This window comes from Crocodylus siamensis, chromosome 4, assembly GCF_052110815.1.
Source record: "Crocodylus siamensis isolate JL-2025a chromosome 4, ASM5211081v1, whole genome shotgun sequence".
Classification (NCBI taxonomy): Eukaryota; Metazoa; Chordata; order Crocodylia; family Crocodylidae; genus Crocodylus; species Crocodylus siamensis.
Window position 1 is genome coordinate 125,574,964 of NC_143398.1, and position 22,164 is coordinate 125,597,127.

The following is a 22,164-nucleotide window of genomic DNA, read 5'->3' on the forward strand; positions in this document are numbered from 1 at the left end:
TTATTACAGCATTAGCTTTAGTATCATTGTTAACAGGCATTTCACACTTCATAGACACAGCAGTTAATGCCACTCTTAAGTTACAATAACTAACCTTTCTTCAGCCAAAACTCTTTTCCAGCTTTTACTGCACTGTGTCTAGGCTATTCTCTATATTGACAGCCTGACTGCCAAAGATTCCCCCATGGGAATCAATACAAAGGTGTAAAGGTCCTTAACTCAGATACAGCATGTTGGCTGCTGACAGACGTGGGGGTGGAAAAAAGTGCTTTACCAAAAACAGCAGCAGAACATTAGTTCGACCCAGCACTGACGTGTCTGTATAGATCAGGCATTTCAATGGCGCTTTTCGGTGCTTTTATCCAAAGATGACTCAATCAGCTTTAGATTTAAAAATGTATCACCACAGCACCCAACCTACACAGGTCCAACTAACATAATGCCTCTTCTGGGCATGCAGTGCACTCAGCAGGGGTGTATGCTGAGTTTTAGGTAAAGCACCATTGGTAGAAGGGGTGGGGTTTACACCTGTAAGCAGCAAGCAGGAAGTACCACCCCAATTTACCTGAGGATTCAAGATGTCATCCCTAAAAACTTTCAACAATTGGTCTTAGATGAAAGGGGTGCCAGACAGCCCACCTGCACAGTTGAAGCTGGACTTGAAGTCTCTACATTTCAGGTCTTTATTCCCAAAGACCAGTGAAAAACCTTTCTTCTTTCACTGTATTCTACTTAGTCTGTAAGCTCTTCAGGACAAGACTGTCTCTTTATGTGTACCCAGTACAACATGCCAGTGATATCAGGCTGCTAATGTAATATAAATAATAAATATATAACAGAGCCAATTGGCTTCAGACAAGACGGACAGCTGTAGAACAAACTGTGCTCAGGGCACACACCTCTACAGTGCAATGAAGATAAACTGGCCAGCTAAGCTTTCAAGGCATTAGCACAGACAGGGTTCCTGAGTTTGCCAGCTTTTCAGTTACACTGTCCACAGTATGAACTAGAACAAGTCAAAAGGCTAGAAACTACAACGGTTCTTGAAGTAAATAGATGACTAGTAGGGCTGTGTGAAACAGCTATGTTTCATTTCGGTTTTGGACACGGCCATTTCAGAGGGAAAGTGATTCATTTTGGTGTTTTGGATCACTGTTCCATTTCAATTCGGCCAAACCTGTTTTGGAGTTCTGACAGTTTCGGTGATTCAGCCATAAGCTATAATGGGGAATCACTAAAATGCCTATAACTTTGTCATTTTTTGCCTGATTCAGATGAAAATTGCAGGAATGGTAGCCCCTTCTGCCAGGTTTCAAGGAGATAGGGTACAAGGGTTTCTGTGAAACTGCATCTCAAACTGTTCAAAGCAAAACTCATGACACGTGTGTATGTGTTTAGGCAGAACAGGATGAAACCAGCAGGGATGGTAGCCTGTAACAGGGGGCCTTCCTGGTGCCGGTTAGATTTCCACCCGCCCACCTGTTCCTGAACCAACTGCCCAACCCTCTTTTTCATGCCACGCCTTGATGGAAAACTGATTCAGATATTTCCTAGGCAGGAGGCTGCCCATTTAGATGTCCTGGGGTGAAATACATTCTGCAGCTCTGTACCTCCCCTACACTGAGCCCCATGCCTCGCACATTGCATCCTTCACCCCCTCCAGCTGTGGTTCCCTCTCTAGGTCCTTTGGCTCCCCCTTAGGCCCTGGCCCCGCCTCCAGGCCAGTCGGAATTGCTCGCCTCTTGCTCTGCGCATTCCTTGCAGTGGGCCCCTGACCCTTTGACCCCACTTTGGTCCCTGGCCCCAGCATGGACCAGTCAAGGGTACCTCTGATATCTTTTATTAGACCAACTGAATAGTTGGAGAAATTTATCTTAGCAAGGCTTTTGAATTTAAAAACCCTTCATCCAGCTGAGGAAGCATCTGCAGTTGGTGTGTGCTCTTCCTGGAAAGAAGGAATAGTAAAGAAGCCAGATGAACCTATGAACTTCACTTCATCAACCTCCTAGATACAGAAACTCATGGACTCAATATAGATATGGGATTTATGACACACTATAATCTGCCCGACATCTGACTCCCCAAGGTACCTCTCCACTTGTACCTACTACATCCTCCTTCCTCCCTGCACCCAGCTTGTCCCTCACCCCCTGACACCTCAATTTACATTTTCACTGACTGACTTTCTTGCCTGAATTGCATGCAGGCCTCTGGCTTATTTACTATTCCTTCCATCCAGGAAGAGCATACACACTAACTGCAGATGCTTCATCAGCCTGACAAAGGGTTTTAAACGCGAAAGCTTGCTAAGCTTTTGGGCTAAGCGTTTAGGCCCCTGATTTCTAGGGGTGACATCCATTCTGCAGCTCCATACCTACCCTATACTGCAGCCCATGCCTCACAGATGGCATCCCAAGCAGCTAAGCTCATCTGGAGCCTCACAACTCCACTGCAACCAGCAAGCCTCAGGCCTCTCAGAGACCTTATAGGTCTGGGCTTTCCCTTCCCAGGACTCTGCATGTGTGGTGGCTGGAGGTTATAAGGCGCCTCCTACTCACCATTCACCACAGTGGTTTGCAGACCTCGCATTTCTTGGGGGCTGCCGCACTGCCCGCAGTCCCACCAGGCCTCCCAACCTTGGCAGGGTGCAGTTCCTCCCTCAAAGGGAGGGCACACAAAGGGAGAGCACCACCAATGTGATGAAGGTGATGTATGTGGGCACATGGTATGATGGGGCCATGAGCACCATGAGTCGCCTGAACCCTGGCTGCTCAACTAAGGAGAAGGGCTGGATATCCAAAGCAAGCATCTCCCTCTGGGTGACCTCGCTCACCTTGGAAATGCACCCCACCTTGTCTCCACCTTTCCCCCACTGGTCCAGGGTGGCCTGCCTCTGCTTCTGGGGGGCAGGGGCTTTGGTTCGAGAGGGGGACTTCCCTTTGAGCATGCTCCCATTGGTGCTGGGCTGAGGAGGAGTAAGGGCAAGGGGGTGGTGCTTCCTGATATGCATCAGAATCCCTGTGGTGCTGAAGTATTTCTCATCCTTGCCCCAGCTGGTCTTGCATTGGCAGTGCAGGCAGATAACATACGTGGGATCATCTGCCACTTCCAATGACACTACGCTACCCCCTCACTTCTGGGGTGTGGGTGCAGATCCTGCCTTATCTCCCTCCTCAGCAGGCAGAGGCACAACAGGAGGAGGACCTGACTCATCTGAGCCACTTGCCTCCACAACCTCAATCTCCTTTGAGGGGCTTTCCGAAGAAGGAGACCTGGTTCTAGGGGAACTTTTTGGGGTGTGGAACAAAAACTCAAATTCCCCCTCCTTCCCTAGAACTTCTCTGGCTATGGCACTGAGCTCCGGTTTCCAGATCCAACTCATCCTCTGGCACTGGAAGGCTCAGGCTGGGAACTGAAATTGGGGTGGAGGAGACTGCCATGCTGGTGCTTGTTATGCTGGTGGTGATGGGGATTATTATTATTGCTGGTGTTAGTGGAGGTGGGGCAGGTGCAGACACTGCTCCCAACTCCTTGCTGCCCCTAGCAACAGAAGCCTCATGGCTGCTAGGGAAGAGGGTGCATCTAAGTTTGGGAGGGAGACGGGACTTACAGCTCTCTCCCTACCCCCTCTAGCCTCTCTCACTCCCCTGCCAGAAGACCTGGCACCTGCCCTTCCAGCATGCTTCATAATGTTTGGCTAACATTGTATTTTCTGTGACCTAGTTGTATTTCCACCCCTCACCCACATCCCTCTTATGTTAGTCCCTCGCTCAGGCGATCTGTATTTCCCTACTGGCTTTGTCATCTTTTTGGATTCATAATTCTAGGCATCTACTAATAAAATTCAATCTTGTATGCTGTGGCATGGCACTGTTCATGCCTGCCACTTTAAGATCTGAGCCGAGTAGCCAGCAGGTGCCTGATTGCGGCAGCCATCTTAGATTCAGGGCTGCCTATATAAGCAGGGCATTTGGCTGCTGGCAAGGAGGCAGCAACATCACCTGGCTGCAAGGCTGCTGGAACATCCTGGAGGTAAGTTAGGAGCTGTAGGGGATGGTCAGGAGGCTCCTAGTCCTGGGCATAACCTAAAACTGCACCCTGCTGGGAGTGGGTGACCCGGTGGGGCTCTCAGTGGCATGGGAGGCCCCAGGAAATGCCAGGCCAGTTACCACCCTAGCAGGTCAGGGTGCCTTAACCACAGCTCCCACAACCAGGTGGGTCATCTGCTACTAGGGCCCAGAGGGCAGACCCCAGGGGAGAGAGCAGAGCTAGAGACTCAGACCTGATAGAGAGACTACCCTCAACTTGTCAATGCTGGGGCCAAGACCAGGATGGTCAAAAGGGCCAGGGGCCCACCACGAGTCACACCCAGAGATAGGAGGGCCCAGGGTTTCTGACTGGCCTTGGAGGTGAGGCCATGGCCTGTATGGCCAAAGGTCCCGGGAGGACCACACCCGAGGGGAAAATAGTTTCAGGGGACTAGACAGACTGAATGAAGGTGGGGTAGGCCACCTGAGTGGAGGGATCTTAGAGGGGTCCTGATTGGAGTAGTCTGAGGCCCAACATGGGGCCGGTAACTGTAAGAACTCTGGATGCCATCTGCGAAGCATAGGCTGCAGTGTAGGGGAGGTACAAAGCCACAGATAGTGTCCCCTGGCATTGGGGCAAGGAAATGGGCAACCTCCTGCTTAATTAGCAACAATTAATTAATTAATATCAAGGCATGGCAGGCAAGAAGGCAGGCAGTTGGTCCAGAAACAGGTGGGTGGGCCAAAGGCAAATTGGCCCCAAGATGGCTCTCTGTTACATATGCATTTAGTGTGTTTAGAGAGAGAGAGTAATATATCTTCTACGTACAATATATCTTCTATCTGTAATATATTGGAAAGGTGTATCCAATCCTTTCCAAGAAGAGAGACTAGCAAGAGACCGACTACTGGGAAGCCAGCCACTGCAGCCAGCCAGTACCTTTCACACGCTGTTGCTTCCAGACAGAGCTCACAAAAGGCAGAGAAGGGCTTCACACAGAGGCTTGTATATTGTTTCTCTGTCCCTCCTCCAGAGCACTGGGATTGGAAGACACTAGCCAGCTACAGATATCAAGAACAGAGCAGTCCTTCCCCCCCTCTTTCTTCCCCCTCCTTCTTCTGAGTTTCTGTTTCCCCACAAGCCCACCTCTGAAATATGCCAAAACATCCAAAACATTCTGAAATATTTCAGATGGTTTTATTTTGTTTTGGAGATGTTTCGGAGCTTTCCGTTTCGTTTTGGATTTGGTGTTTTGGGCACCAAAATGGGCCACAACACCTCTGAAATGAAACAGCTGCTGAAATTTCACACAGTCCTAATGACTGGTAATTGTATGCCTTGGGGATCTATCCTAGCATTCTCAATTCTGGTTAGGAAAGAACTAGAAATGAGATTGTATCTGATAATCCAGGTCTGGCCTGACTCTGAATTTGACGCCTTCTGTGGTGGCGAGAAGCCCCTACAGACACCAAGGGGGCTGGGGGAAACCCCGAGAGCCCCCACAGGGAACAAACAGACCCCCCACACCTCAGGAAACTTACCTTCTGGAGCACGGTCAGAGCCAGAACAGGAGCCGTGGCTGTGCGAGCCGGCATTACGCTGGCTCTTTTAACAGCTGAGCCCAAGGTGGGGGAGCACCAGGCTAATTGCAGTGGCTGGGGAAGCTGCCACAGAAAGTTTAAAAACCCCGCCGGAAGCTGCCAGGCAGAGAGGAGAGAGAGAGAAAGCCAGAAGAGAGCACGCCGGGCAGGCGGTGACTCAGGTGGCTGGCGGGAGCATTGCTGCAGGCGCTGCACCTGCGTCCCTGCACTAGGCTAGGGATGATCAATCCCCAACTGCCTGTATTTCAGAGTCTATAGGAGCATCAAGGAGAGAGAGAGAGAGAACAGGAGCCCAGACCTCTGGCACCAGGATCTGGGGCTCCAGATGCCTTAACATCCAGGCAACTGTCCGGTGCTGAAGCTGACACCAAACCCCTTAGTAAAGGGGCTTACAGGGAATGGCGGAACGAGACCAATGCCCAAGCAGTTGGCGAGTGGACAGGGTATTGGGGAGGCAGAGCCCTGAGGAACATCACAGTGTGAACATGAGTACCTCCGTCACCAGGTCACACAAAAAGAGGAACACCACTGAACCCTTTCTTTCACCCAACAACAACTCGTGGCAGGAGAGTTGAGGGGGCGCTCCAGTAAAGGGGGATGGTACAGTACTCACCATGCCCACTAGAGATGCTACACCTGCTGTAACAGGATTGGGGAGCTAAAGCACCAGTATGTGTGTTATATCTCTGTACTTCTGTATCGATCCAAATGTAGGAAAGCTACTGACACTTCAAGCCTGTTTCATTCAGGGTTAAAGTTACAATGACTTGTATAACTACAGGAATCTGCAAATATAACACTTATATTGCAATAGCTGATCTGCATTCCCATGTGGAAGCCCACTGCCCCCCTTTTAAAGCAATTAAAAAAGTACATTTGTCCATAGCTTCAGTATAAAAACCACACATTTCATTAGAGACGTACACACCTTAAAGCATAAACAAGGCCTAATACATACCAGCTGTGATTAATAAACTCATAACTGTTTACTCCAATAGATACACTTAGGGTCATAGGTACGTAATAGGAGTGGAAGGGACCTCAAAAGATCATTTAGTTCAGCACCCCACTCAAAGCAGGATCATCCCTGACTAAAACATCTGAGCCAAGTGTCTGTCCAACCTGCTTTTGAAAATTTGCTCTTGAAAATTTCCAGGGATGGAGATTTGTTGCCGGCCATAACCAATTTCAAGGGGCCTGGGCTAAGTTGCAGAAGGCCCAAAGCCTGTTTCTGAGTAACTGTAGTGTGAACCTTTGCAGCTGTGACAGCTAAATTGGTTAGCAAGTAAAGGAAGGCATCAAACACAATTAACAAAGCATAAGGCCTGAAAGGAGATAAGGGAAGACCATACATTAAATAATCCATATACACTATATCATAGCTTTATCTTAAAACAGTAGCAGTGGTGGTTGATGTAACCAAATGTAAAAGATGTTATTTTGCTATATATTTTGTTAAAATACTTAGAGCATTTGTAAAAACAAAAACAGCCTTGTCAGAGAAATCATAAAGCAAGGTAAAAAAGAAACAGGAACAACATTCCACAATGGGGAAGGAAAGGAGATAAGAAACCCTCCCTCTATCTAAGTATATAAATCCCAACTAACTGCCACCTTCCAAGTCCACAAGAGATCTGGTTCAGTCCAGTTCCAAAAGTTTCAGTTTAACAAATACATTTAAATACAGCCAATCAGAGATCATTTATTAGAAGCAGCCACCTAGAAATACTGGGCATAGGTGGGAGGGAAATTTGGGGAACTTGGCAAATTCAAGAAGACCTGCTGTGCCACCCTCCTTCTACCTCTTGGGTTAATGTACCCAGCATGCTATTGCCGGTTGTTTTTGTCTGGTTGTTTTTTTTCCAACAAGAGCACATTTGGCTCATATTCAGATTCTGGTCCCCTGGAACCTCCCGGTCCTTCTCTACCATACTGTAGCCTAGCTAGTCATTCTCCAGTCTGTATTTGTGCACACAATTATTCTGTCCCAAGTACCAAACATTGCACCAGTCCTTAGTGAATTACATCTGATTGATTATAGACCTTTTCTCCAGTTTATCTAGGTAATTCTGGATCATAGCCCTGACCCTCCAAAGTATCTGCAACTCCACCCAATTTGGTGTTATCCAAAAGTTGCATTCAATCCTGTCATCCAAATCATTAATAAAGATCTTAAACAAAACCAGACACAGGACAGACCCCATGTGATACCTTCTCCCAACTAGATATTGAGGATAATAATTCAAGAAGCTTCTCAATTATTCTCAAGATCTTCCCTATACACCATTTTAAGGACAATTACCATATTTACTTGAATCTAAGATGACCATGAATTTAAGATGACACCCCCCCCCAACAATTAGATTCTATAGATGGAAAAATTATGTTTTTAAAATAATTTTTCAGGTATAAAATTTAATTATCAGAGGTTTGTCTTGAATTTGTCCCCCTCTCACATCAACAGCAGGGAAAATAATGGCTGGGAGTCAGGTGACCCCTTTGGCTCTGCCCCACACCAACTTCTTCCACCTGCAGCCCCTTTCCCACCCCTGTTCAGGCTCTGTTCCCTGAGCACATGGAACTGAGGGGAAAATTTGGAACATAAGAGACCACAAAACACTGACTTTGAAATAAACATACCTGTAGTAATCTGCATATCGGCAAATTACTATGGGTACTTACAGACTTTGTTCATCCAGAATTAATGTTTTTTCTTGTTTTGAAAACTCCTACACGGTTAAGCACAGATGTTTCACAACACACTTTTTGAGCAGCACTTCTATACTAACCTATAAATAATACAAACTGTGCATGATATTTGTCCAAAGCCAAAAGGCTCAGGAATTTCCACACAGTTTACTGGGCCAAGCCCCAAGAGACTGAACAGCATTTAAAACCATGGTGACCTCACAGCTCAACACCATTCAGTATGTGTGTACCCCACAATGAATCCATATGATAATTAGCACCTCCACTCATTACTAGAACTAGGTGTTCTTGTCATGAGCCCTGGGATCCTCCAAAAATTTATATGAAAATGACCCACGGGGCTGCCTGGGGTCATCCCTCATAGAGGATGGGGCCACACCAATCACATGCGACAGGTGGAGAGAGGAGAAAATACAGCCTCTAATTTACACAGATGTTTCATGAAGTCTGACAGACATTTAAGGATGGTAAAGAAACAAATATTAGGAAATGGGAAAGAAAGGTGCTGTTCAGCTGTGGGAGAGAAGAGAAAGTTAAAATGTGTGTAATGTTGAGGCTCACCGTGAGTTGAGAAAGAACTGGTGCTGAGGGGGACTGAACACAATGGGTTCTATATTTTATTCAGATGGACTGCACTAACCTAGGCTTGTGGTAGGTTCCATCAGCATCTCAGCCTTCTTGGCTAAGACCAAATATAGACAAGCTTTAACAGATCGCGTCTAGCTGGTGTCAGCTGACAGAGTGCTACTGACTTCACAGCAGCCAAAGATCCAGCTCCTGATTTTCATTAGCATGTGTCGCAGGGGCACTCTGGTGCCCTGCTCCTATGAAGAGATACAGGTGCCGGTTGCCGGGGCAACCGCAGTTGGTCAGCTGACCAGAAGGGGGCAGGGCCTGACCTATATAAAGGTGATCCAGGCCGAGGCCAGGGAAGCAGTTCCCCTCTGGCAGCCGAGGAAGAAGGAGCTCTGTGGGAGCAAGCAGAGTAGGGAAGCCTGATGGCCCGAGCAGTTTCTGGTCAAGGATACCAGGTGGAGGAAGCCCTGGTAGGGAGTTGAATGAGGGTTAGCCAGGTTGCTTAGAGTTTATGTTGTAGCCCAGGGGCTTGAGTTTTCTGTTTGTAGTTTTATAAAACTGGAGGACCAGGTGAGGTTAGTAGGAGTTGGAGGAGGCCTCAGTGGGGCTCCATGGCGGTGTGGGGACCCCGGTGCCAGGGAGGGCATGATATTGAGGGGGCATTGACCCCAGCCCTGCGAAAGGGGCCCGGCAGATTTAGGGGCCAGGCACGGCTACGGCCACCTGAGCCCGAATTGTGAGGAGCACCAGAGTGGGCACCGGCAAGAAGCCCAGAGGGTGCTTGTGTTAAGCCCTAGGGAGGGCGTATAGGAATAGATGCCCCAGGGAGGGCACACAGGAAGAGAAGCCCAATCACAAGGCAAAGCCCCAGGGAGGGTGCCGGCTGCGTGACAAGCCCGGGGGCGCCAACGAGTGGGCGCCGGCTGCGTGACAAGCCCGGGGGGCGCCAACGAGTGGGCACCAGCTGCGTGACAAGCCCGGGGGTGCCAGTGGGTGGGCGCGGAAAGGAAAACCAACCAGATAACGTCCGAGACATCTGCGAGGCTTGGGGCATGGTACAGGGGAGGTTGGAGCCACGCATAGCCCATAAGGCTGGGGTGCACCAAGTCAGTCCATACAGAACAGGGGCCAGGATAAACAAGAGCACCGTGTCCAAGGGGACAAAAGGTAGCCTCCATTATAAAATTAGATAACATCAAAGATGTGGCGGGCAAGAACGAGGGTGCTTGATCACCAACTTGGCACAGTAGGGGGCATTGGAGAGATCATCACCGCTCCTAGGGCCCCGTGCCATGACAGCATGAAGGAAAACTTTTTATTAAAAAAAAAAAAAGATGACAAGAAAATCAAAAAGCCTGTAAAAAAATAAATGACTCTCTCACATCAGAAGAGAATCCAGTAGTTTTGCTTCTATTCCTGCCCTGATTTCTTTGATCAGCCTTAGTAATTACCCTATGTTTAGTTGAACTCAGAAAGCTTTAATCTATATATAGCTGGTTGGGTCAGCAAAAATGAGTACTCTGATTCATCTCAAAAAGCTCCCCAGATAAAGCAGAAGCAAGAGCAGAAAGATAAATCAATCCAACTCTGCTAAATCAAAAACAGTGATGTGCACTGGTAAAGCGGATGCACTGGTACAGTGATGACAGAAGCCTGAACGGCACAGTTGAAACCAGCTTATATTTGTCCTGCCATATAGAAATCATTTCTTAGTAATACCTTAGCAGCTCTGAATTAGCAGAATGTCTAGTACTTAGTTGCATGGCATGCAGTGCTCTCTTGCAGTTTTGTCACATGATGTCACTTATCATTTAGATGCTGTTCTTACCTCTGCAGCTAAGTAGTTCCCAGTTGCTAGATGTTTAAATCTGAACAAGCTATTCCATTGTCCTGCTCCTCCCCGGCATGGATCATGATGTACAACCTACCGGCAGAAATACAGATGGACAATCATACCAAGAAGCTTGAGGATCATACTTAAATACCTAGGTCATTGGTAAGTCACTTTGTGGATTCAGAGTAACCCTTAATTATGTTGAGATACTAATTATACTCCAGCTGTTCCTGACAAGAGTCAATATACATTTATGTAAACTACATGATTAGAAATATTCTACAAGCAAGAGAAATCCTATGCATTACCACTTAACTGCCACAGATAACAGCTGTTTATATTTATATCTCACTGTGCGCCAGGAAGTGTACTTCCTTCCATGTTTCATATTTTAATTCATCTGCCAATGCAAACATTACAGGCCAAATTCTGCTCAGTGAACTGGATGGAGCGAATGCAGTTATTCTATATTTGTACAGGCATTAAGGAAACCAAAATTTAATCCCTTTATTTCGTCAGCTCTCACAAAAAATTCCAGAACTCTATATAAACTTCACCAAAGTAAGTAATGACTGACTCAACAACCTCACTTTGATTTGAACTGAGAAGGATATTCTTCTTTGTATGTCCTTGACTGATCTTTCTAACTGCCTTCCAATCAGGTATTTCTGTTCTCCCAATCACAGGTCAGGTGACCCCTGCCTATGCAAGGCACACCACCGAAGTCCTTACCCAGACAAAAAATAGAAGTTTGCTAGAGTAATGAACTGTGTGTTTTCAGTGAATAATATCTGTCCAGGATTCTGGATCCTGGGAAAAAGGAGCTTTGTGATTCAAGTAAAAAAAAATAAAAGTTCTAATATATACTGGCAAGGTATCTGTATTCAGCAAAGTGTGTACATTTAACAAAATACATGGTCATGTAGACTCTCATGGCCAAATCTGAATCTGTCTTGTAGACATAATTCCCCAAAGTCCTTTTTAGTAAGTGTCTAAATCACTAAAAGTAATCCAAATCAACCCTGCTCCATGGCTGCAAAATCACTGAGGTATTCCTTAAGTACCTTAAGTTTTGGCCTCAAAAGATCCCAAGGATTCAAGTCATATCTATGGCTTGGATAAAATTTGCACCATTTACACCAGTTCTGGATTTGACCCTTTTTCCTTTTATTTCAGGACCAGTGCTGGCCCACAATTTTTTGGAGCCCCCTGCAAGAAATAGTTTTGGGGCCCCCTGCCACAAAGAAGCCAGATAGCTTAGCTGTGGGGGCCCCTGCAGCTGCAGGTTTCACAGTATAGGATGTGCCAGCCTTGTTTAGGACAGACATATAAAGAAAGAAAACACCCTCTCCCCATGCCTATTCATTGCAAAAAAAGCATCTCATAAATGTTCATTCAACCTAAACTGCTTCATAAGATAATACTAGCTACTGGGAGGTGTATGATGATAACAAATGACCATGAATTATTCATGTTATGATGAATGTTATTTTTACTGAACACTGGTCTTTGTATCCTAAAATATTTATAATAGACAAAAACTACCTCTATTTCCCACAACGCTTTGGAACTTGTTGCAGAAGTGGCTGACTGACGCAATGTTGTACGAAGAAATATATATTGATTCTTCTCATATTCATCACAAGTCAGAAACTTCTCTTGCTCTGCATGAAACAGTCTAACAACATCTCCCTGGAAGAATATGAAAGGCAAGGGTTACTAAATGGAAAACAAAGCAATGAGATTCTCTAGGTCAGGCTGTGAACCAAGTAAAACTGGAACAGGTCCAACAACACCATAAGAATCAATGGGAACGTGGGCTGCTGGAAGTGGGTTCCATTTACTTTTTTCTCCTGTTGCTGAGGGAGGTCACTTTTCAGTTTCACAGAAAATGAACAGGCTAGAATTTGAAAATGTATGCTGAGAGAAAATATATAAAATGGTAATACAATTAAAAAAAACCCTACTTCAAAGAATAGTGCTGACAATGAAAAGACAATGAGAATACACCTGTGGTCACAACTTCATGCTGATTTTCAAATTTTAGGAAACTGTTTTAATTGAGTTTCTGTTTCACTCCTCCTGACAACTTTGGCCCTGCATTCTGCCAAGGAAACAATGCCCCAGCTATTCCTGCACAAGGCGTTGTTTGCAAAAGGCTGCGTGCTCATGCTCCCATGCTGAAGAATCATGTTTACCAGGGACCTCGCCAGCTCATGAGGCTTCCACTGCCTTTCTCATCCTTCTTGAAATCTCAGCTGCTCCAGCTATTATCACACAGGCTCTCCTCTTTCACTTTTTAGCCTCCTATACTCTGCAGTACTACCCCTTCTCAACTCTCCTTCTGCCTAACTGGTTGTTCTATCAGGGAACAACCAGTTGAGAGAGGGTAATGCTCTCAGGGAGACTTTTCTCCTCTACCTTACCTCTCTCATAACTAAAGCCAAAGTGACAGGTGCAATTCTCCACTGTCTTCCACGCTGTTACTTCTTACGTCTTCAGGTTTTTAGAATATGCTAGAGTTCTGATCCAGTTGCATTATACATGGATGGAAAAGAGGAGGAAATAATTATGCCAACTGCCAGGCAATGGAGAATCAAGGCTCTCTCTCATCTCTGGAATGCCAGCTTGGACTCCTTCCTTCCCCTTGTTCCATACACCCAGGCCAAGTCAACTTCATCCCACTTCATCTCCCACAACCTTTTTACGATTCCACCTCTCCTCTCTGCTCAGACAATTCTAATTCTCATTCCCACTTTATCATTTTCCATCTTAAAAACTGCAACATCCAGGCCTCTGACCTTTCTGCTAATTGCGTGGCCTCTCATTCCCTCAAAGAAAATAGCCACCCATCATAGCCCTCGTCTCCAAATCCCCCTAATTATATCCCTCTTTTCTACTGTATCAGATACAAGCTTCATCCTTTCAAGGCATTTCACAAGACTGCTCTCAGTTGTTGCTCTTGTCTATCACTGTAGTGTACATATCCCCCCTGCTGGGGTGCCAGGAGTAGCCACTTTCTAACAATTACAGCTCAGAAAATTGCAGGAGGTGGTGGTATACATTATGAGGTAGTGACAATAATCTGTTAAAATGCAGGATATCCAGTTTTTGCTTTAGAGAGAGTTTTCTAGTTCTTGCTGTTTGCAATATTTCACTTAGGAACAGTTAACCTGACGATGTCATAATAGCTATGAATCTTGAAATTAAAGTTTAAAAATATGTAATTTATACTTACTCCTTTAAGTACATCATCTCGGTAGCTACTGTATTTCATGAACAAAGTTATTTTCCAGCTTGTATTGCAATTTACAGCATTTACCTGTTGTAAAAATATATGTATATAACTAAAGGTTTGGAAGCTCTTTGATCTCTTAACAATGTTTTACTCACTTTAATATGTAAATGGTAGCAGTAAAATCTTTGAGGTAGAGACCATCATTTGTGCAGAACCATGAAAGCAGGCCCCAAGCTTGCTATCACATTCAACGTGATAACTGAACAGTGACAATGAAGGCTATCCAGCAGGCAAAATGTTATGTTCTGTTAGGGTCCAGTCTTGCAAACATTTACATCTGGTTGCAGTGTTTACTAAGGAACCAGGTCTTTGGGGTCTGCTACAATCAGTGAGTCCCTGGTACTCCTGATATTGATTGCTCCCAAGAATCTTCTACCCTCCTGGTCCAGTTCACATGCACCAAACTCAGAAAGGTTCCTTGTGGGCATTCCCCAAAACCGCTCTCAAGAACAACAGAGACCAAGGTCTTCAGAACACCTGAGGCGAGGACATTCCCAAAGCAGTTTCACTGCTGGATTTGTAGGTTTGGCACACACGAAGTGAGGGGAAATGAGAGGGGAGCATGCTAGGGAACATCCCACCTTGAGAGTTCATGAATGTAGCGTGCACATGCCCTCAGATACTCAAGAGCCTTCAGGAGGCACCTGTTGCCATGCAAAATTTTGCCTTGAATAAACACACTTTGGTTTTCATTTAGATTAGCAAGTGGACCATCCATTTTCTCAGTGGTAGTGTCAGCAGAGCTGAGGCTGGTGTATGTTGTTGGCTTTTAGCTTATGATGGGGCAGGGAATACCACATTCTGCCATGGCAGCTACACCTCTTATGTGGAACTCACCTCCTTGCAGCCTGGGTTATCCAAAAGCTCTATACTGCTGGCATGCAGAGGCTGTCCTGCATTGACTGGCATCAGTACAACTTTGTCCCCCACAACAACCTGGAGGTCAGAAATAAATGACTATTTAGACATATATAATTATCCAATGAAACAAAGTCATACTACATTTTTTTAAAATTTGATTCAGCATGCTCAGATCACTTGGCCAAATTATGGTGCAGCTAACTCATGGATCAGGGAACCCTTTCCAGTCAGTCAGATTATGCAATTTGGCAGGTTTCAAGATTTCACACTAATAAATCTCATCAATCTCAATGAACTTACTACTCAATTATTCAACAATGACTTGGGGGTGAAAAATAGTCCTGGGGGCCTATAAATTCCAGTTCTGTAGAAGCAACTAAATCCAGATAGAAGTGGCTCTAACTGATCTCCACTCCCAAGTACTATGAGCCAAACAGCAAACAAACCCTGAAAATAATCTGGAGTTTGGCACCAGGATACATCTACATCTCTTGCCCTGAATCACCATTTCCCAAAATATATATATAAATATTTGATTCCACAACAGCCAAGATTTTCCTGCACCAAAATCTATAACTACTATGGTCTCAGATCTGGAATGAATTAAACTAGCCTCAGGGGTACTATAAATTATGTCTACTGGCCGTTTCCGTAGGGATTATTCACCATTTGAAAATCAGAGAAGTGTAAGCATACCCTTCCCTCTGCCTTGAAATTCACAAAACAAAGGGGCTGCTGTTTGGCATGGGGATCAGATATGCCAACAAAAAGATTCTCCTACCCCAGACTAGGGGAATTCCCTGATGACCAGCTAGAGTCAGATTGCAGCCCCTTTGCATTGCCTAAACTGCAAATGGAAGTTAGTTCTGAAGAAATCATTAAAAATAGTCTCCAACCTAAAATTGTAGTGAAGTGTCTTAAGAATTCAGCTCATACCTGAGGAAGGAAATAAATTCAAACAGAGTAACACCATTAGCTCTGCTAAAACTTTGGTGCTGGTGCTTGGATTTGGCTACAGAATTCACAGTATGTCTAAGCACACATATAGACACATGCACGTAAAAACTACTAAGTGCCTAATAAAAACCGTGATCTAAAAACTGCCAGGTGAAATGCTGCATGAGCCATGCTTCTTCAGAACACAAATGCATACAGATGATTTCTGCATTGATCAACATTTGCCATGAACACACTGAGCCAAATTCATCTTTTGTGGAACATCACTGAAATTAACACAGATGAATACAGCACATTTTTGAAGGGGGTGAAAAAAATAGGTTTCACATTCTTTAACAAGAGTTAAATAGACATCGATTTTAAAATGGTGCCATCATGCTCAGAATACATATAAAATCCTATCATATCTCAGAAAAAAAAGAAATTAATTAAAGAAATCCAGGATAATGACAAAAAGGTGCATTTACAGTGCATTATGTATACAATACATTCCTGCATGCCATGCTTCAGATAGACTTTACTTACAGCAATATATGAAGTTAAGACCACACAATTCATTTATCAAAATAAATCACCAGGCTTGCATCCTGCAGAGTTGAGTCAGGACTTCAAACTCCACTGAAAATACAGCTGTATTATAACAATAACAGGACTGAGAAATACACACTTCTAAGCATCCCATTTAAACAAAGGTCTTTGAGGAGACTGAAGAGGGACAGGATTGAGGAGAGAGACACAACTCTGATGCCCTCAACACACAATGGGAAAGAAATTGTGACTTGATTTCACAATGCCAGCCTCAACCTCCCACCTGCCTTCTTCAAGTCCACACCAGCACCTTCTCATCTGTGCTGGCTCAGCTATACTGGCTGACATACTGACAGACTGAGTGACAGTCCATGCTGCCGTCATTTTGCTTCCCACCTCTACAGAAGTGATTCCATAGACACTGCTTTTCCACCCCCACCCCCAGACTCTGAAGAAATAAAACCACAGAGAGCAACAAAAGGACAACTTATTCTTCTGCATGGCTACCTTGGGCCAGCTTCAATTTATTCTAATAAGAAAAAAAAATGAAAAAGAGAGCTGTAATATCCCTAAAAGGCAGATGGGGTTTCTCTTGCATAGGGAAATAACAATTCCTTCCTGCCCACCCTCTGGTGCAGAGGACATGCTAGCCATAGGAGGCAGGACCAGAACCTGTTACACTCTTGAAACCATGGGCTAGTGAAGTAGCATCTAGGAGGGCTAGTACTGGTGGCATAATTCAGAGCAACCTCAAGGTCCAATACAAATCTAGAGTAATGACACCTAGATATCTCTGCAGATATACTGTGACCAGGAATTGTGACTACAACAGTCATAGGCATAACCAGGAGCCTTAATATCACTTGCATGTGTACAATTACCGGTAAAAGTGCAGCAACAGGGACTTCAGCACTGGCTAGCTAACTGGGGTGGGTACCCCAAAGTCCCAAACAGGCCTGTACAGCCCAAGTTTAAGCCTGTCCTGTGCATGTTAGGTTCAACCATCCTGCAGGTTGCTGGGTACCTGAGCATCTTCACAACTCTTGGCATATCACCAAATCTAATGTTAAGCAAATTAGAAGTGGCAGAGGACCAAAAATCCACAGTCAATACTGAGTAAATCCTGCTTGAGATGAAGTTACAGGGAGTTTAGCTAGTCACTTCTACAGAGATAGGTTCTAGCCTCAATCAATCAAAAAATCCTACTGATGTAAGATGTCGTTTTGCTCAGCTAAGGATGTCAGAAATTGGCCCAGAATTCCTATCAGTTACTGTAAAATCACAGTAATGCCCTTTCATTATTTTTTGACTTGCATAACTAATTGGATGTTATAATGAACCCAAGCCATAGACTGTCTGAATGATTCAACCAGCCACCTATAAAAATGCTCCAGAGATGTATTTTTTATCATTTATAAAGAAAGTTCCTCCTTTTAGAATAAAAAGAAAAGTAAATCTCACAATTTTAAGCAGGCATAGTGAGCTATGTTACAAATCTCATACACTCCAGCAGCTCCCAGGGGAATGTATTATAAATAGGTGTACTGGTCCCACAATGAACCATAGCTTCCTTTGTTGAGACATGATAGCCTGTCATTAATCTGTATTTGCACAATTTGTCTTAGACTATCTGATGTAAGTGAGAATCATCCAGATAATATCCTGAAGTTTTAAGAACTAGTTATAAAGATTTTCTAAAGTGTATGTTATTAAAGATATTTTGCTTTTTTTAACACAGAAAATTAAATTATAAAAACATATTTTGTCCAAATAAAGTTGGACACAACATTCAATCTAGATACTAAGATCAAGGGGAATGAAAGCAGTTTAACCAAAAGTCTGTCTTTAACTCATCCACTGGATTACCTTTCAAATGGGCCTTGTTTATGCAGTGCCAAGTGGTTTGAAAGAAAAGCACTACATAAATTGTCTGATAAAGGAGCAAGCAAGTGGTAAGCATTTGCTACCCAATACAGGAAGGAATGGGTGCACAAAAGATCCTGCCTGCTAGGGCTGTGCAAAGCTTCGGTCACTGATTTGGCCCAATTCGTTGGTTGACTCTCCGAATCCAAATCGAATCAAGGGACCGTTTAATCTCTCAAATCAGAACCCTCCGAATCCATTTGGAGAGATTCAGAAAGATTTGACGATTCAGATATAGACACAGCTTTAAATGTTTTTCCTACATACCTCAAGGGACCAGGCAGCTTGTGAATGCTGAAATGCTGGGGCGGATGGAGCGTCCTACAGGAGCATGGGGGGCTCCCCAGCACGCTTCGCAGCAGACCCAGAAGTGGACCAGAAGCACTTCCAGGCCACTTCTGGGACCGCTGGGGAGTGCGCAGGGGGCTGGCGCCTCCTGGGTCTGGGAGGGCACATGGGGTCCCCTCAATGCCGATCACCGAGCCAGGATCTCAGCAGCAGACCTGGAAGTGGACCAGAAGTACCTCCAGGTTCACCACCAAGCACACAGGGCCCCTACCCCCTGCACTCCTGTGGGACACTCCATCCGCCCCAGCATCACAGCATTCACAAGCTGCACCTGGTACCTCAAGGCATGTAGAAAAAACATTTAAACCTTGTCTACAGCCAAATCACTGATTTTCCAAATCAGCATCTAATCTTCAGATTTGGATTCAGCCGAATAGAATCAGGCACAGTGATCTGAATCAACTAATTGAATCTCTGTCCCCAATTCGGGCCAAATCTGAATCAAATAAGGCCTATTTTGCACACCCCTACTGCCTGCTGCATGACAGACAGGAAGGGATGTTGCTACTGGGACAAGTGGAGAGTTCCTGCAGTGTTCTTACATCCTCCCAGTAGCACGGCTCCCTGTTCCTAAAAGGGCAGCCTGGAGGAAAAGGCTAAGGACTTGCCAGTCTGGTTTGACACTCATAGGTAATAGAGATGGTGATGAGACTCATCTGAAGAGGAGTCAGAAAACTGTACGATGTGTCTGCTTGGCGGGGCACATAAGGAAGCATTTCCAGCTCAGCACAGGAGTGTTTGGAAACAGGAGAGACTCAGAGCCTGTGTGAGGGAGAGCTGTAAGCAGTAGGTATGCTCATGCAGGAGTCCCGGATCAAGGCAAAAGGCCTGACTTCCTATGCAAGTCTGATGGATAGCTTGCAGCAAGCTAGGAAAGAGAAAGACACAGAAAGGTTTGTCTCAATTCCCAGCTAAATAGTTCTTGGAGTTTCACCCTGAATGGAGAAGACAGGTGGCTGCACAAGACCCTGGGTCACTGGGGATGGAATAGGACTCATTGGGTGTACTTGTATTATTCAGAAGTACAATCAGAAGCCCTGAAAAACAGGGGGCTGAAATCCTTTGGTTAGGGGTGTATTTGTTGCTGAGCTCAGGAGCTAGCTGCAGCTTATGGTTCCCTGCATGAGGGTTGCAAAGGCCATTTTTTTCCCACAAGGCAGGGGAGAGAGGAAAAAAACACCAACTTGGGGGTCCAGTCCAGTCCTCTAAAATAAGCCCTACATAGAAAGGCCAGAGTTTTATTCACTGCATTCAGAAAAAGCTGAAGAAGTGACTGGCTTTCTCCCTATACCTCTCATATACATAGCTCTACTTTAAGAGGACACAAGCAGCTGAACATATTGAAGAAATGCAGCATACTTGCTAGAAATATGTCCTGTTGCCTTTTACACTGAATGTTTTTAAAGTTTGTAAGTTCATTTCAGAATCTAATGGCTCTTTTCTCACAACCCCACCACTCCCATACACAATAGACAAATTCTCAGGTGGTAAAAATCAGCACAGCATTGCAGAAGTCAGTTACACCATTTACACAAACAGAAATTATTTCCTGTTATGCAATATTCTAGAGAGCACAATCAAACCATTATTTTCACTATGTAATTTGATGTGACATTCTATGTTTATACAATGTATATTAAGCAAAGACATTATTGAAAAATAAATGTCCCATTTCTTTGAGGGACCTGATTGACACCAGTACTTAAGTAAAATTTTTCCTGAAATTCTCTGTTTTCTCCCAAACAACTTATCTTATGCCCACTATTTTCACCTACATTGTCTCCTTCACTCCTCAGTTTCCAAAATGGCTGGATGTAAAACCAGGACCCCTCATTCCCTGCAGTATCCAGTGAGACCCGCATAGCATTCTTCTCCAACAGAGCTGGTAATCTCTTATTGACCGTGAGGTATTTGTTGCTTTTTATGTGCAGTAACTGTGGATAAAACAAATAATTAGGATTCTTCTTATCTTCCTTCTCCTAGTCAGGAAAGGGGATTGTTTCAAAGCATTATAGCTATTGTTCATCCCTTTCATAAAGGGAAATAAAGACAAAAATCAATTCAGAAATCACTATCAAAGTCTACTGAAAAAGCTGTTACTGTATCTAACACACAAAAAGGAACAGAAGAAAACATTAGTGATGAGATTATATGGTATATTATATTCTATGCATAAAGGACACCTGTTAATGAGATTATTCAACCCCATGTCTTATACTGCTTGAGAATATAAGCTCTCACATTTATGTCACAAAGAAAAAATGATGCCAGTTATTTGGTTTAAGTTGCACAGCAACTTTTCAACGATTATACTGACATATATAGTGGAAATAAAATATGTATATTTACATCCCTATTCCAGATGGAAGCAACAAAAACCGCATGCTGAAATGCATGTTATTGCAAATAAATTAGACAACAAATATGCAATAGTTCTGGTAATCTTTAAAACAAGAAACACAAATACAATATTACAACTTCTACCAAGTTTTGTTTACCTGCTTCTATGACAACCAGAACTGCAATGGTTAGTTTCATGTCTCCAGTCCCCTCTGACATGAAACAACTGTTTTCTTTCCACCCCTGAGAGAAGACAGATGTATTTCAGTGATTTACCTGTATAACATTGCTGTATTTGACGATTTCACCCAACAACTTTCTGTTCTCACTTTCATTCTGTTTCTGCTCTAGTTCTGCTGCATGCTGCAAAGGAATCGTTATTTGTTTAAATAGGAGATCAATAATAGGAGGCAGCTGCTGGAATGGTTAACAAGTAAAGGAAATGGCACCACATTAAAAAAGGCCTTCTTCAGTCTGCAGAGTTTATTTGCACTAGAAATACAAACCACTGAAATGCAGTCTCTTTCTACAATAGACTGCTATTCACTATAAATCACCTAGATGCTGTATAATCATTCAAGTTTTTATACTATCCAGAATATATTCAGAAATATAAATTATTTCTCAGTGCTGTATTTTATCCCAAATTTTAAAAACGTAGAGCTGCTTCTCCACCTCACTTTCTCTTGTAAGGCAATCAATATTTTAAAAAAGAATGCTTCAAAAAGGTACAGATATTATAATCCTAAATGCTTCTTGTTTTCCAACTATTTAAGTTGGTCTAATAAAAGATATCAGATTCACCCAAAGAACCTTGTCTACCTATGTCCTTAGACCAACACGGCTACAACCTACACTCCAGTTATGTTAGCTTTCACAGCTAACATATATTCCAGGTATATAGTACCTTCATCCAAGATTCTCAAAAACACTTCAAAGTACATGCTGAAATTATACCTATTTTATAGAAGCTTGAAACACTGATTCTGCAGTGCCATGTGCTGGCAGACAATTGTGCTGCCAAAAGTCCCAGTAACCTCAGAAGGGCTCAGTACTAGCACACTAATATGCTCACATAAGACTTGTCACAAAATCAGAAGCTAAGGCAAATGCTTAAGTTCAAGAGGAATCGGGTGCAGAGTTCCAATTTCCAGTTCCCT

General features: G+C 44.2%; 1 protein-coding gene across 11 annotated transcripts in view; it reads right to left on the minus strand.

The window, feature by feature from the left end:
* The window catches only part of ITPR2 (inositol 1,4,5-trisphosphate receptor type 2), a 537,951-nt gene that overhangs the window by 434,547 nt on the left and 81,240 nt on the right, over positions 1 to 22,164 (minus strand). For 9 of the 11 annotated variants that reach the window (XM_090043677.1, XM_090043678.1, XM_090043675.1 and 6 more), the window contains 6 exons: positions 21,281 to 21,367; positions 20,440 to 20,598; positions 14,885 to 14,983; positions 13,988 to 14,071; positions 12,295 to 12,441; positions 10,744 to 10,839 (listed from right to left, as the gene is read on the minus strand). In XM_090043677.1, coding sequence (XP_089899803.1) covers positions 10,744 to 10,839; positions 12,295 to 12,441; positions 13,988 to 14,071; positions 14,885 to 14,983; positions 20,440 to 20,598; positions 21,281 to 21,367 — 672 coding nt within the window. Of the gene's footprint in view, positions 1 to 10,743; positions 10,840 to 12,294; positions 12,442 to 13,987; positions 14,072 to 14,884; positions 14,984 to 16,390; positions 16,496 to 20,439; positions 20,599 to 21,280; positions 21,368 to 22,164 lie in introns of those variants that run through there. The other 2 variants (XM_090043681.1, XM_090043682.1) reach the window with 2 other exon arrangements.